This window comes from Pseudorasbora parva, chromosome 18 (genome assembly GCF_024679245.1).
Source record: "Pseudorasbora parva isolate DD20220531a chromosome 18, ASM2467924v1, whole genome shotgun sequence".
NCBI classification, from domain to species: domain Eukaryota; kingdom Metazoa; phylum Chordata; class Actinopteri; order Cypriniformes; family Gobionidae; genus Pseudorasbora; species Pseudorasbora parva.
This window is the reverse complement of record NC_090189.1, coordinates 6,765,096-6,782,589: the sequence shown is the minus strand read 5'-3', so window position 1 is coordinate 6,782,589 and position 17,494 is coordinate 6,765,096. Positions and strand designations below refer to the sequence as shown.

The following is a 17,494-nucleotide window of genomic DNA, read 5'->3' as shown; positions in this document are numbered from 1 at the left end:
TTTATTTGAAGTGATATACAGCACTCGCCGCTGCATTTGTGTGTGTAACTGAAGGGTGTACGCTACGAGTACAGTATAACGGCTGACAGGAAAGTTCAGTGTTCTGATATTAGGGAGACTTTTTATTCCGTAACAAGCTACCAAAATTACACGGACATAGCCTTACAACATATCATCTGACCGCAGAAAATGAATCGGGATAACGAGTTTTCTCACGGCTGAACCAGCTGAGAAACACTGCTGTAGAGAAGACCCTCTCTGTGGCCGATGTTGCTTGCTTGGACTCAAAGACATCATTTACCCAACCTGGCCAAATGGGGAAACTGGCTCTCTTTGCGATCACCCAAGCCACATGACATGCACTTGGAAGACAAAAGTTAAGTGAATATTTAGTACATAATACTAAATATGAGAGCTGGGCCTGGGCACGTTCGGTTCGACATGGGAGTATCGCGGTTTGTACCGTGGTTGGTGTATCGCGTTTTTTCAGTTCGTTTGAACATTGTTACACCCCTACTTACCATGGTACATGTCGAAAAACCATGTTAATATTCTTTTGTTTGTGCTGGTCCTCTCACCTGTGCTGTACCCGAGCCTCTACCTGCATCAGAGGCAATATGGCCTCCAAAACTTTGCTAGCTGAACCAGGAAGCATCTGGAGAACTTTCGTATCAACGCTCATCTTGTCCACAATCGTCTTAAAGTAACGCAGAGCGCTCACCACCTCCTTCTCCTGTTCCTCTAATCGACTCACCTTCTGTTAAACGAAAATTAATACTACTTACAGGGGATGGAAAGTTGATGTTTGAGATGACACAGCGGCAAAAGAGTTACTGTAGAGTTTAGAGAACAGCAGTAGAGCTATTCTACAGCTAAACAGATGTGGAGATAATCCTTACAGAGATAGAGCTACTGTAGAACTTTAAATATACAGGTCCTTCTCAAAAGATTAGCATATTGTGATAAAGTTCATTATTTTCCATAATGTAATGATAAAAATGTAACTTTCATATATTTTAGATTCATTGCACACCAACTGAAATATTTCAGGTCTTTTATTGTTTTAATACTGATGATTTTGGCATACAGCTCATGAAAAAATTGATCATCCGATCAATAAAAGAAAAGTGTTTTTAATACAAAAAAAGTCAACCTTCAAATAATTATGCTCAGTTATGCACTCAATACTTGGTCGGGAATCGTGTTGCAGAAATGACTGCTTCACTGCGGCGTGGAGGCGATCAGCCTGTGGCACTGCTGAGGTGTTCTGGAGGCCCAGGATGCTTCGATAACGGCCTTAAGCTCATCCAGAGTGTTCGGTCTTACGTCTCTCAACTTTCTCTTCACAATATCCCACAGATTCTCTATGGGGTTCAGGTCAGGAGAGTTGAGCACAGTAATACCATGGTCAGTAAACCATTTACCAGTGGTTTTGGCACTGTGAGCAGGTGCCAGGTCGTGCTGAGAAACCAAATCTTCATCTCCATAAAGCTTTTCAGCAGATGGAAGCATGAAGTGCTCCAAAATCTCCTGATAGCGAGCTGCATTGACCCTGCCCTTGATAAAACACAGTGGACCAACACCAGCAGCTGACATGGCACCCCAGACCATCACTGACTGTGGGTACTTGACACTGGACTTCAGGCATTTTGGCATTTCCTTCTCCCCAGTCTTCCTCCAGACTCTGGCACCTTGATTTCCGAATGACATGCAAGATTTGCTTTCATCCGAAAAAAGTACTTTGGACCACTGAGCAACAGTCCAGCGCTGCTTCTCTGTAGCCCAAAAGTGGCTTGACCTGGGGAATGCGGCACCTGCAGCCCATTTCCTGCACACGCCTGTCCACGGTGGCTCTGGATGTTTCTACTCCAGACTCAGTCCACTGCTTCCGCAGGTCCCCCAAGGTCTGGAATCGGTCCTTCTCCACAATCTTCCTCAGGGTCCGGTCACCTCTTCTCGTTGTGCAGCGTTTTTTGCCACACTTTTTCCTTCCCACAGACTTCCCACTGAGGTGCCTTGATACAGCACTCTGGGAACAGCCTATTCGTTCAGAAATGTCTTTCTGTGTCTTACTCTCTCGCTTGAGGGTGTCAATGATGGCCTTCTGGACAGCAGTCAGGGCGGCAGTCTTACCCATGATTGCGGTTTTGAGTAATGAACCAGGCTGGGAGTTTTTAAAAGCCTCAGGAATCTTTTGCAGGTGTTTAGAGTTAATTAGTTGATTCAGATGATTAGGTTAATAGCTCGTTTAGAGAACCTTTTCATGATATGCTAATTTTTTGAGAAAGGAATTTTGGGTTTTCATGAGCTGAATGCCACATGCTGAAATCATCAGTATTAAAACAATAAAAGACCTGAAATATTTCCGTTGGTGTGCAATGAATCTAAAATATATGAAAGTTAAATTTTTATCATTACATTATGGAAAATAATGAACTTTATCACAATATGCAATTTTTTTGAGAAGGAACTGTAGAGTGAATGTTCACAGACTCACTAGAGTTGCTGTAGAATTAAGAAGGTATCGTTAACGTACTGATGAAGAAAGGCAGAAGAGTTAATGTAGCGTTTTGAGGGTGTAAAGTTAATGTTTACTGTGGTAGAGCAGCAGTAGATTTACTGTAGAATTGAGAGTACATTCGTTATGATGGAAAGTTGATGTTGAGAAAGATCAGCATTAGAGTTATTTTAAAGCTAAAAATGTGTGGAGATAATCTTTACAGAGAAAGAGCTGCAGTAGAGCTACAGTAAAACTTAAAGCATAGAGTTAAGACGGTATATATATGTAGATTTAAAGAGTTATAGTTAACGTACTAATGTAGAAAGGCAGTTGTGTTACTGTAGAGATCTGAGGCTGTAAAGGTAATGTTTATTGTGGTAAGGCTGCAGTAGATTTACTGTAGAATCAAGATTGAGAGCACATTAGTTAGGATGGAAGTCATTGTTTGCAGTGATAGAGAGGCAACAGATTTACAGTAGAGTTGAGTTGAGATAAAGCAGCAGTAAAGATATTCTACAGCTAAAAAGGTGTGAAGAATCTTTAGAGTTAGAGCTGAAAGAGAGATAATGTAGAACTTAAAGCATAGTTAATTTTCACTGACAGAGCGTCACTAGAGTTCCTGTAGAATTTAGATTGTATAGTTAACATACTAATGTAGAAAGGCAGTAGTGTTACTGTAGAGATCTAAAGGTGTAAAGCTAATGTTTACTGTAGTAGAGCAGAAAAATATTTACTGTACAATTGAGGTTGAGTGCATTAATCAGGACGGAAAGTCGATGTTTGTGGTGATAGAGAGGCAACAGAGTTACAGTAGAGGTGAGAGAGCAGCAGAGATATTCTACAGCTAAAAAGATGTGGAGATAATCCTTACAGAGATAAAGCTGCAATAGAGCTACAGTAGAACTTAAAGCGTAAAGGAAATGTTCACAGACAGAGTGGCATTAGTGTCGCATTAGAGTTAAGAGAGAATATAGATCATGTCCATTGATGCAGAGGGATAGTAGGGTTAATGTAGAGTACTGAGGGAGGAAAGGTTATGTTTACTGTGGTAGAGCAGCAGTAGAGCTACTGTAGAATTGAGAGTACATTCATTAGGATGTTTGTGGGACTTACAGTAGAGTTGAAATAAAGATAGAGCAGCAGTAGAGATACTCTACAGTAGAATTTAGGCCCCGTCCACACGGAGACGCATTTAGCTGTATACGTATACATTTTGTACCGTATCAGCGTACAGTGGATCCGTATCAGATCCACACAGATCCGGCGTTTTGGAAGCATGAATCCAACATTTTTTGAAACCGGGTCCCAAAGTGGATAAATCTGAAAACGACAATCTTCTGTTTTCGTGTGTACAGCGAATCCGTATATTTTGCAAAACGGTGATGTCATCACACTACGTCCAGCACGGTGAAAGAGTTAAGGGATACAACTACGGGCACTGGGCATGCGCACATCAATGTCGCGTCATTTAATTACCGTATTTGCATTATTGTAAGGGTATGTTTAGGGTCGGGGTAGGTGTTAATAAAACACATCTGTTAAGTAGCAAATGTATCTATTGTTATTTTTTCATGAGATTGTGCCTCACTTCCAACTATTGCTTTACCCCTTCTATCCATAACTCTTCTTCTCCGTTTTTAGTGTATTTCTGTGGGAGAATTACAGCGCCACACACTGGCCTGGCATACATACTACATCGTTTTGAGTTTTCATAGCTCTCGTGTGGACGCAGATATTTCTTGAAACGAGGGGAAAAAAAAGATCGGATATGAAAAGCTCTGGCTTCATGTGGACGGGGCCTTAAAGTGTAAAGTAAATGTTCACAGACAGAGCCTCAGTAGATTTGCATTAGAGTTCAGAGGGAATATAAACAGAGTTACAGTAGAGTTGAGATGATGCAGCAGAAGAGATATTCTACAGCTAAAAAGGTGTGGAGAATATTTACAGCGATAGAGCTGCAATAGAGCTACTGTAGAACTTAAAGCATAGTTTTTTTTTTACAGACTGAGCGTCACTAGAGTTGCTGTAGAATTAAGAGTGTATCGTTAACATACTGATGTAGAAACGCAGTAGAGTTACTGTAGAGTTCTGAGGCTGTAAAATAATGTTTACTGTGGTAGAGCAGCAGTAGATTTACTGTAGAATCAAGAGTACATTAACCTGTTAACTGTCACTGGCCCACCGGTGGGCCCATTTGCCACTGTATGTTTAAAACAATTATATCCTATATTTATCCTGATCTAATGTTGACAAACTATATATCATTCCAAAGCTTACGAACTCAAGATTCATCCTGTTTAAACCGTTTTGAAATCGGTGCTCTAAATTATTCTAGCGGGCTCCTCCCCAAGTGGTGCCGTCATGTTTCATATTTATTTAACTATTTTACAATAAAAACCTTTTCTTATCTAGACAAAACACATATCGTCGGAAAGGTCTGAGTCTCACGGTTCTATATCTGAAAACTGTTTTGTGATATTTGGACAAATATATCAATTTGACACAGGAAATTGCATTTAAAAAAATCTATGGAATTTCAATGACACCCGGTGGCTATTTGTTGAACAGCGCCTAAACAGAATCTCATGGGAACTTCAATTTTTGTGATATCAACTTCAAATTAGGAACACAAATTGACTAGACATATGGCTTTGATTTGATAGTAATTTTTGAGTAAAAATTATTTTGTAACATATATTTTATATTAAATATTAAATATCTAGTACAGTATATTTGATTTACAGTAAATTTAAACTTCCATAACTTTTTAATACTTTACTTTTTTGAAGTGATTTCACTTGTGCAATACTCTGCTGACTGACTTCTTTAAAATGATACCAAACTTATGTCTATATTCTAAAGCGTTCTTGAATTGCAACCATTTAAGTTTGGATAGTGAATTTTCATGTATATTTTCAAAAAGGGGATGACAGTTAACAGGTTAACTAGGATGTAAAAATGTATGTTTGCAGGTAATAGAGCAGTGAGCTCCAGTAGAACTTAAAGCGTAAAGTAAATGTTCACAGACAGCGAGACACTAGAGTTGCATTAGAGTTAAGAGGGATACCGTTAATGTGCACGTACAAGAGTTAATGTAGAGTTCTGAGGGTGAAAAGTTAATGTTTACTGTGGTAGAGCAGCAGATTTACTGCAGAACTGAAAGTAGAGAGTTATTGATCACTGATGTAGAGCGACCGTAGAGTTGCTGTAAAGATGAGAGGGGTTGTGTTTGGAGTAACTGTAGAGGTAAGAGGGGGGAAAGTTAATGTTCACTGTGGAAGAGCAGCAATAGAGTAACTATAGAGTTAGTGGAAAGTTAATATTGACTAATGTAGAGTTCCAGTAGAAAAACTGCAGAACTCAAAACGAGAGTTGCTCTACCTTGTTGACAGGTTTCTCTGGAGTCTTCACTGCAGGCTCCGGCTGGAGCTGTTTGCCTTTCTTAGATGGAGTTCTTTTAATCTTCGGGGAATGAAATTTCATCAATTTCATTGTGAAAGAGGAGAGGTGAGACTTCTGGGATTCTGGAAAACAATAAAACAGAAGGATAAATTCACAAGAGAAAACAAACACACATCAGAAGAAATGCATTCAAGCTTCATCTCTGACAAGCTCATAGCGCTGTTTTGGTTATCAGAGAGAAGACATATACTGAGATATACTGAGAAAAACGATCTGTCACCGACGGTGGAGGATGGGATATTTACAACCTGCAATCAATGCAAGATCAGAGTCATTTTATATAATAAGCACAATTAAACTATACAAATAAACACATACAAGCATTGCTGGCGATAAACATCACCAAACAAACATGCTCCCACAGGCAATTACATAAACAAGAATCCCCGTCTGTGGGGTTATCATAATTGGAATTTTATAGGCAGTAATTACAGAGAAAGCATGAGAGAGACAGTGAGAGAAAGACAAACTCAAGAAAAAAAAAGAGTCTCACCAAAAAAGGCCAACACAATCCACCGGATAGCATCTGGTTTAAGACATGCTTTTTTTTTGGTGGTAAATAATGGCACAAATACCAGTAAACTGACAAGCACAAACCTTAGTCAATCACCTCACGATTCATTTAAATACTCTCCTCCAAAAAATAATGCGTTCAAAAGGAAAACTCCTACAAATGCATATGCAAGGACAGCCGCAAAAATAACCCTTTTCAGCACTATTTTTTCACCCGCCAAAGGAGGGCTTGCGCTGACGCAAACTGTTAGTAAATCTGGCCCAAAATGTATAAAGTAATCAAATGTATATAAAAAAACAATGCATAGTCTTTACTGTGTAAATTAAATATACATTTAATACATTTAATCTTATTAAAGTTACAAAAGTAATTCAGTCAAGAGCAATTACAGATTTTCTGTGACAGTGGATAAATTTGGATGCTGTCACTTTAAGAACTGACGCACGGATCCATTATACACGAGCGGTTTCTCTATCAACTGTTTATGTTCACTTAAGACATAAATGACTCTGTTTACTTGCAAATACACATAGAGATGTGTATTTTACTATTCAAGCCCAATTAGGCGGCAAGAAGAACTCAGTTCAGTTCTCACTCGCATTGTCCATGTCACGTGTTCAAGTTCAAGTTCAAGAGTTTTATTTGTCACATACACAGTTATACAGAATACAACCGGCAGTGAAATGTAAACAGGTCCGCTCCATGGACACCAAATAACAATTAACAAAAAAAGCACAATAAATTATAAAATAGGAATAGGATAAAATAGGAATAGGATAAGGTAATAACCTACCCTGATAAATCAAGTAAAAGAAATAAGAGATGTGGAATAAAATAAGTGAGATAAGTAAACTGGAGACTATAAAAATAAATACGTGGATAACAGAAGTGCAGGAGTGTAATGTGCAAACAGCATTATAATGAGTAGTTACATGGAACACAAGAATAAAGTGCAGTGCAATATCAGTATGTGAGTTTGTTAATACTGAAGTGAGGTGAAGTCACATGTTGTTAAGTGACAGCGTTCAGGAGTCTTATGGCCTGTGGGAAGAAACTCCTCCTGAGTCTCTCAGTTTTGGCCATTAGGCTACGGAAGCGCTTACCAGAAGGCAGCCGGGTGAAGTGGGGGTTGGCCGGGTGATTAATGTCCTTGATGATTTTTGTAGCTCTGCCTCTGCATCGTTTGATGTAGATGTCCTGCAGAGACGGGAGAGCTGAGAGTCTCTCAGAGAGTGCGCGCCTACATTGAAATGAGATGGATTTCGCGGCTAATTGTGCTTCAGCGGTTTAATCTCACCTGCTTTTATACCGCAATGCTTAAAAACGTGTGGAAACGCTATGCCTTTGTGAGCGTTCAGCACAGCAACATAACATAAGCATAACTGTGATAAGAGACGAACGTGTAAAATAGTAGTATATCGGGCCTTCATGAGACAAAACACAGGGCAGTGCATGTGATTTTGGGTTAAAAACGCAGGAAGCTACATGTCATGTTTATGTGTGTTTGGTGTGTGCATGTTGACAGCCATTGTTGCAGAAAGGGGCTCAGCCTTTCCGTTCAGAGTGTGCTCAGAACAATGCCTTCTGGGTAAAACGGAAAAGTCGTATTGTAACTAACATGGGTGGAGCCATTATGCTCTAATACACACACATACAACTCTTAATTAACCTCTCTCTCACTCACACACACACACACACACACGGTGGGTATATTAAAGCCTGTAGGCTGAAAGGAAAAGCAGTGGAGCGTGGGCAATGTAGTACTTTAAAATGTAACCATCACTAAAATCCATACTACTGATCCACACCAACACTAACAAAACAATCTCTACAGTACAATATTGAGTGTGTAAGTGACTGCATCATACAAAGTTAGTGTAGTTATGACACAAGCAACCTAGCATTGTGCAAATTTACATGCAGTAAAGACTCACAACCGAGTCGCATGCAGAGCACAACCTCTATTTTTGAAAGAAAGTTTTCATGCAGTATGCACAGAATGCCCAGATGATCTGCTACATTTAACAAAATGTGCAGTTTGCAACCGCAGAAGACCATGTGGGATACTCTGGCCCACAATGCAAAGTGCTCTACTTGACCTTCCGTGTCCAGTCAGTGTGAGGGAGGAACCAGAAGTGGCATCAGTCTGACTCATAATTGGATCTGACTGCCAAAAGTTAAGATGTTTTGACAAAACTGCATTAAATATAAATTATAACAACTGGATGCAATCGCTTAATTCAAAATGCAATGTGTCATGCAACCACAAATTTAGAAATGCTTATTGGTGCATTCTGCATTTTGTTTCACATACTATTATATACACATATGCATACTATATAAATGCCTCATTCGTTCGTTCGTTCATTCATTCATTCATTATTAAAATAGGCTCAGTGTGTTGAAAAACTGGAAAAAGGGGAGGTAAGGTCATCAAATAAAACACAATTGTACTTGCATTTTATGCAATTTTTACATGCATTATTTTGCGGCAAGCAAGTTTCTATACCATTTAAGGATTTGATGAAAACTAACATTCCTCATTAACAAATGACATATTGTTAAAAGTAAAATTTTTGTTTGGTCAATACAATCTTATTAAAATTAATTATTAATAATTATTTCACTGTCTTCAATGACATCCAAATAATTGTGGTTAATTTAGTTTCCTTTTATGTTTATGTCATTTACATCTTAAAGGTGGGATAAGTTAGCCTAGAAATCTAGACACACCCTAGCGGCAGCAAATCTAATCTGCCCGCGAGTGTCGTCTAGCAACTCTCAATACCCTTCTGAGCTGTATCCGCCTAACTCTTGCCGGGCCAATCATATCGTGTATAGAGTCGGTGGGTGAGTCGCCATAATGACGACGGCCGAGTTGCGTTTGCGTGCTTCTAGTAAACACAGAAACTGGTGAACGGCGGTCTTTCGAATCAGCTCTGACCGCGACTCTGGAAGACTTGGAGTTAAGCTTTTCTCTGAGAAAAGAACAAAGAACGGCACTGAAGTCATTCTTAAGAAGGGAAGATGTGTTCGGGGTTTTGCTGACCGGATACGGCGAATGTTTAATCTATCAACGAGCTCTGCTTCACCTTCGTTGCTCTGGTTGGTTGTAGCGCTATCCTATCGCGTGCAGAGGGAGTTTGAAAGACAACCGTTTATCCGCCCCTCGGATTGAGCTGTCAATGGAGAGTTTCCAGACCAAACATCTTGATGTGGGTCTGGCTTGTCAGGCTAGGGATAAGTGATATCTGGTAACCGTTGTTGGTATTTCAAATCACCAAAACAAACACGCTCTACCCCCAAAAAGGGTATCGGTCCTATATTGATAGCTCCGCCCCACACATACTTAACCCAGGCAACGACTATGGCAGAATCTGTGTTACTGATCCAGGTCGAATAGTCAATGAAAAAGTCACCCCTTCCATCACAAAAACACAAACCGATCTCATGAACAACTCGATAGAACACGAGCCGACAGTCCAGCTAACGACATATTACAATTATGACAAGATTGGAGTTACAGCAATCACAAAACACAAACAGTTCTCATGACAACTCGATAACATTAAAGCCACAATATCTCATTTTCTGAGATAGATGTCTTTTATTCACAACAAAGACGTAACTTGAGGACTTTAGTGGAGCTTGTATTCTGCCGCAGATGAGCGCTTCTGCTTCCTCTGCTTGTGTATGTGTTGAGCTATAAAACAATGATTCGTTTTCTGTCAATGAATGTATCCTAACGGTTGCTCACCTATCTAAAAAGATAAATAATATATTAAAGGCCTTTGGTGTTTCCTTGGTTTCTAAAAAATAAAACCAGAAAATGAGGGTAATGTGGGTATGATGCCATTAAGCAACACACGGACACAGTCCATGTCCTGGTTAAAACTGCTTAATTTGCTGGATTTAAACATTCTTGGAAACATTTGGGATAGTGCAAGTACACAAGTCAACAAAATATATATAAACATTTTTCTAGTGGTGTTTGGATATTTTTTAATAATAAAAAAATCTTACATATTGTGCCTTTAAATAGGGGTGTAAGAAAATATCGATACACGTGAATATCGCGATATTATGTTTGGCGATACTGTATCGATTCTCAAAAACGCTGTATCGATATTTATATATTTATTTATTTACATCCAAGATTCGTGGCTTTGTGTTCGGTTTAAACCACAGACTGTATAACATCCAACCGCTAGATGGCAGTGTTATCTCAGAACGTATAACTGACGCGGAGCCAGAGAAGCACAAGGTAAAAGTGCGCATCACTAGTGTTTACATTAGCAAACCCAGCTCTCAAAACGATAGCATTATTCAGCTCTTGCAGTATACAGAGCTGAAGTGTGGACTCATGTTGGCTTCAGCTATAAAGAAGCCACTAAGGAAATCGACAAGAATCATGCTGAGAAGCATTTCGATAGAATGTCCTGCACGCTTTCCTCTCAGTAACAAAATAAACACACTCCAAAACTGACAGTGGTGGCAGGAGAACGAAAGATAATTCCGATGTGGATATGGATGCACCAGCTCTGCAGTTCAGTAACGTTACTTGAAATAGCACTTTATACAATAGACTGCTTTATAGAAAACAGCTTTAGGGTCCGATCACACAGAACGCGTTTTTCAGGTTCGAAAGCGCTTTAATGTTTCTAGGCAACCCCCGAATCACCTGTACTGTCAGTCAAATCAATGTAACGGTCAACACAACGGAAGGCCCGCCTCTTCATTCATTCGTTTGGACAACAGAAAATAAGCGCGATGATGTTGCGCGCTTTTCCACTCAGAGTTGACTTTTTTTCAACTTCACGCGCTCGGAGAGCTCCTTCAAAAAAGGCGAGGCGCCCAGGGCGCATAAGCAGCGCGCATGACGCTCTGCCAAACGAAATCCATTTAAAAAAGGCTCGGGGCTCGGGGAAGTGATCGGGGCTGCTGTGTTAAATATAAAACAAACAGTCATTCAGTCATGAAATGGACTGCACTTTCTGTTGTTAAATAGCCACTGCTATACTGTGAACCTTTAAAACATATACACACAAAGAATCCTGCAGTAACTTTACATTTCCCTTAAAGGGGTACTTCAGCGCTGGGAAGATGAATCTGTATTTAAACTGGGTCATCAATGTAGTAGAAATGTGAAATTATTTTTGAATTTGGTGTCTTCTAGACTGAGAAAAGACAGAAAATGTATTTTTGTCCCATGGGGATGAAAGACTACAATTCCCAGAATGCTTCGCTGCCCTGTGAGGCCATTCCCAACACCACCAACTTCATTACTGTGACTGAGTTAGAGAAGACACTACAATTAAAAACTGAACGTGTCTGTTCAATATAATGAGTGAGTCACCGCGCGAGTATCACAGCTCTGAGCACTAACTGCAGGAGTGATGAGAGCTGAGGTAATCGCGACTACATTCGCGGCATACATTCACACAGGAGTTCAGTCTGGCACGTTTCAGTTCATGCCTTTGCAAGCTTAACTTTCATAGAAATGAATTTGAGAAGTTAAAAGACTTACATTGCTCACCATAGCTCCGTTTAAATGATCCTGTCTGCAAGCTGAGCTCTCCCTGCCAGCTGAGTGTAATCTCCCATCCCCCATGCGCAGATTCAAAACATGCGGAAATAGCTCCCTCTGCTGGCTGTAGTCTTTAGCCTCTGGGCAAACATTCCTCCTATGATGCAAAAATCGTCATTTTGCATCATAGGAGGAATTTTTCCAGAAATAAAATGCATAAATCTCTTGTCTCAGGGAGATATGAGGGGGGAAAGCACAATAATTTGAATATTCTCCAGGGTTTCTACTGATACAAAGCCATATGCTAATCGCTGAAGTAACCCTTTAACTTAGATTGCACATTGCATATGATTAGTGATATAAATGATACTGTATTAATTAAATAAAATACTTTGTCTCGTGTTTTAGGCTTATGGTTGTGTTTTTTATTCTTTTAAATTATAAAAAACAAAAACACACAAAAAAGAAATATCGCAATATATTGCCTCTCTTACAATATCGCAATATATTGCAATATATTATATCGTAACCCCTGTATCGTGATACGTATCGTATCGCCAGAGTCTTGGCAATACACAGCCCTACCTTTAAACACATACAACTTAGAAATCATTAATTTGTTTGTACATTTCTTTAAGACTTTGCGAAACAAGTATTGCACAGGGATAGAAATGACATTAATAATAATATTTGAAATATATAAAACCAGAATTTAAAGTTTTCAAATATACAAATATTAATAAAGAACAAATATATGTTTTTATCCCATTAAGCAGCAATGGCAAACGGCCTAAAAGGCATTATGAAGAGTAACCCTGATGCAGCGCTTTACGCCTGAGTAAATGATGCTGTCAATCAGAATCCACTCAATGCAGAACATTTCAACAGACAGGCTAATGTATTTCTCAGAGCGTTCAACTATAGCTCACTTCCCTCCCTCGCCCGCTCTCGGCCCGCCTCAGGGAGTGTTTTCACTCTGTAATGGAATGCTGATAATATAGATCGACGGAAACACACAGAGGGAGGCATCAGATATTAGCTGGTCTAACTACGGCCTTCAAACCATCTCCGTTATAGAGAAGACTAATGAACACGTGTCGGAACACAAGCGCAGTTGCTAGAAAAATTAATTCAGGAATAGGAAGCCCCAGCCAAATCCTGCATCACTTCCTGTCCGGTGACCCCATCACAGTGGACTGCGCTCCCTAACCTCCGGTTCAAGGCTTGCTTCAGCACGAAAGTACTCGCATACACATATACAATTACTCCTAGCTCATGTCACCTGTAGGTCACAGCCACCACTTCCTGCTTTGGCCTCAGACCTACCCATCAACTTCCTGTCTTGGCTCCACTGCCCATCCTCTTTACAACAAAGAACGCTGAACTCTGGAAGACTGAGTCATGGATATAACCCCCCCACCCTACACACACACACACACACACACACACACACACACCTACCCATCACAGGAAACATTCTGCATTTTTACTTTTTTTAAAAACTCATCCTGTATGATTTATAAGCATTTTGAAAAGTGGGGACATGGTATCTCCTTGTAATACCCGAGTCATTATACACATTTGTGCCCTGATATTTAACAAAAACAAGCGCACACACGCACACACACACTGCAATTGCTACATTTTGTTCTTTAAGCTACAAAATACAAATACTATTTTTTACTACAGTCAGAAACATAAATTCACTAATGCACTAATATCAAATTTAGGGCAGGCACTCTAACTATTAATAGTGTTCTCTAAGGACAAAACCTTTACTAGCTCTCATATTTATGAGCTGGTGATTTAAACAAAACCATAAATATAAGTTTTAATGCATAATAGTAGTAGTATTTAACTTTATTGTCTTTGCCAAGTCATGAGCCAAGTGTCTCGACACACCCCATTAGTTAAATACTTATGATAAAAAAAAGTCCTGGGTCCATGTATATATGCGTTGGTCTATGTGGTTTACAGGGACTCTCCATAGGCGTAATGGTTTTTATACTGTACAAACCGTATTTTCTATCCCCTTACACTGCCCCTAAACCTACCCATCACAGGAAACATTCTGCATTTTTACTTTCTCAAAAAATCATCATTTAGTATGTTTTTAAGGCCATTTGAATTATGAGGACATTTGAAATTTCCGCATAAACCACATTTATAGTGTAATACCAGTGTAATACCCATATAGTTATACAAATTTGTGTCCTCATAAACCACATAAACAGGCTCACTCACACAGACACACACACACCCACAGACACACACACACACACACACACACACACACACACACACACACACACACACACACACACACACACACACACACACACACACACACACACACACACACACACACACACACACACACACACACACACACACACACACACACACACACACACACACACACACACACACACACACACACACACACACACACACACACAAAATGTGTTAATTATAAATAACTAATAAAAAACACTGTAGGTTAGCTAACAGCTCATTTTAACTAATAAAAATCACAAACATATTTTGAATTCATTATATTTAAATATATATACACACAATTCAGATTTAAAATAAACCATGAAACAATTCTGCCTTTTGTTTTAAAAACATTAAAGCACACTCGATGCTTCGTCTGTGATTGTCAAACAGGAATTGTTTTATTGAAATTATTTCATTGACACGCACAGAGTTTCAGAAACACAAAAAGTGCATTTCATCCAGATGACTGATTTAGTAGAAATAAAGATACTGATAAAACTCATTTTTATCATCTCGTCTCTTTGTGTCCCTCAAACACATTATGCACAAGAATGCATAATCCTGAGTGTATCAAATCTCAGCGTGAACCTACCCACACAAATAACACTGTCATAAAAGAGCTGCGGAGAGACAGGTGCAGGAGGAAGAGGAGGAGGAGGAGGAGGAGGAGGAGGAAGAGGTGAACTGGGTTACTGGAGCAGACGGGATGCGTAGAGACTTACTCAAGTGAAAAACATGAGCGCCGCCAGCCTAAGGACAGCAGACAGAATGGAGATGAGTTATCTGAACGCACTTACTAACAGGATGTGTGTGTGTGTGTGCGCGTGGGTTATTCAGGAAAGATTAACCATCATCATTCACATACAGCAGGGCATAACACACACGGACTCTCATTTCAGTTTCACAGGATTGTTAAGATTTCTCTTTTAGACTTCTGTAACTTGAGGATATTTTTTATAACATCTTCAGTACATGCTGCTAAAATCTGTATGTTCAATTCATCTCCTTGAATCTGTTGAAAATAGGGATGTCAATTTACATAAATTCCCACAATCAATCACTGTTTAAACTAACAATTAACCAATTGTTCATTAACATTAAAGGGATAGTTCACCCAAAAATTCAAATGATGTCATTAATAACCTTATGTGGATTTATGTAGACCTTTGTTCATCTTCATAACACAAATAAAGTGCTTTTTGGTTAAATCTGACAGCTTTCTGTCCCTTTGTTAACAGCTACAAATTGTACGCAACTACCAGTGACGCTTCAAAAAGTTCATAAAGAGATCATAAAACGAATCCATATGAATCAAACTTTTCTGAAGAGACTTGATCGCTTTATGACAGATTTAATTTGATTCACATTTAAAAACAAATACAACGTTTTTCCATGTGCAATGTTTTGCGCACTCAGAACTCAAATGTTGTTTTAATTTTTATAAATTAAACTATTATTGACAATCAATATGTGATTCATTGTAGGCCTCCCAAACATCTGATAAAATTAATAGATTTAAAAGTTACATTTTGCAGCATCATTAAAAAAAAATCTTTGCATGGCATTGTAAATATTTTAGTAAAAATATGTATTGCTATATTACTGCATTTAAATAAATATTAAATATCAATCTTGCATATATTTAATAAAAAAGCTAATTTTTCAGTTTTTTTTTTTTTTTACTTTAAACATACAGAAATTACTTGGTATGACAATTTGGTGCAAAAGATGGTTCCTCTCATTGACCAAAAAATAAATACAAATAAAATTCCCCCTTATAAGCCATTGGAGAAGTCACTTGTTCTTGTTTTTTTAACAGAATATCCATCTACCTTTGTAATCTTTAAATGAAAACATCTTCCCCTCACTCTTGCAGCAACATCTCTTCTCTCAGATGATGTGTTCACTGGCGCGAGGGCGGGACAAACTGTCACTCACATGAGATTGGCCAAGCAAACCACAACCATCCAATCAACTCCCTATAGACAAAATCAAGCTCCGCTCTACATTTGTTCTTGTTTGAGAAGACGTTTCACTCAGATACACTTCACAATAGGGAAGAAAAGACGATCACAACTTCTGTCTAATGCACACTTAAAATAAATTAGAACAGAAATATCAATACGCATATTATATATCCAAGAAAAGACATATGCTGCGTCCCAATTTGCCTACTTATACTTTTGAGTTTGTAGCAGAAAAGTATGCAAGCTTCGGGACATACTACTTCGCCATCTTTAATGGACTCTGTCGCATAGTTACGAGCATCCCGTCACCGTTGAACTGCCCTGGCAATCATCGTCAGATTCGTCACAGTTCAAATCCTCCACATTCAGTTTAATCTCCTACCGTATTGGAGAGAAATGTAGCCACTCGTTGATCTGCCATGTGTGTGTCTTTAATGCAGAGACTCTCCTCATGTGTTTGCAGTTTAAATTAGGGATGTCAACGATTAATCGATGATCGATTAATTGTCGATAAGACATTTGATCGATAAGACTTATCGATCATCGATTAAGCAGGGTCATGCGCGTGCGTGAGGAAACGGGAGGAAAAATTATGCGAGCGTGCCAGAGTTCTATTTGGAACCATTTTACAGCTGGAGTCACACCTTCATCATGACTGCAAGTTTGCATGTGCATTCGCAGCCTTTTGTTTTGTGCAAATGTAAGTTGTAATATTGTGTTTATTTTGTGCAGGCCTATCTTTAGCTGATTTATCTCATAAGGATGCATTTGGTTAATAATTAACGTTAGAGGTGAGCGGTAGTAAAAGCGTGGCTGTGATCAGCTTCAGCGTGCAGCTCCAACAGCACTAATAATGACTATGATTGGGACTTTCATATTACACCACATTAATGAGAACACTATTGTAGCCTAATAAAACATTGTGATTGTTAATTATTTGGGTTTATTTGCGTTGATCCAGGAAGAGCGCATGCACAACATGAGTCACGCATTTTGACTCGCGCATGTAACTTAGATCACTTGTGCATTCGCATCAGATTGTGCTGAAGTAATTTGTAACATTACATTTATTTTGTGACGTTATATATGTGATCAATCATATAAGATGCGTTTCTTTCAAGCGAAATAAAACGCACTAACAAATGGCTTCAGTCAGTGATGGCTACCGGTTTTCATTCAGTGTTTCGGCTTTAGCGCATGCAGAGCAATGCATAATAACGATGATTGGGACGATCATATTATAT

General features: G+C 39.0%; 1 protein-coding gene across 7 annotated transcripts in view; it reads right to left on the bottom strand.

The window, feature by feature from the left end:
- Positions 1 to 17,494, bottom strand: part of rapgef1b (Rap guanine nucleotide exchange factor (GEF) 1b) — a 75,309-nt gene that overhangs the window by 37,131 nt on the left and 20,684 nt on the right. For all 7 annotated transcript variants that reach the window (XM_067422817.1, XM_067422816.1, XM_067422815.1 and 4 more), the window contains exons 2-3: positions 5,882 to 6,024; positions 579 to 757 (exon numbers count right to left, since the gene is read on the bottom strand). In XM_067422817.1, the coding sequence (XP_067278918.1) occupies positions 579 to 757; positions 5,882 to 6,024 (322 nt within the window). The remainder of the gene's footprint in view (positions 1 to 578; positions 758 to 5,881; positions 6,025 to 17,494) is intronic.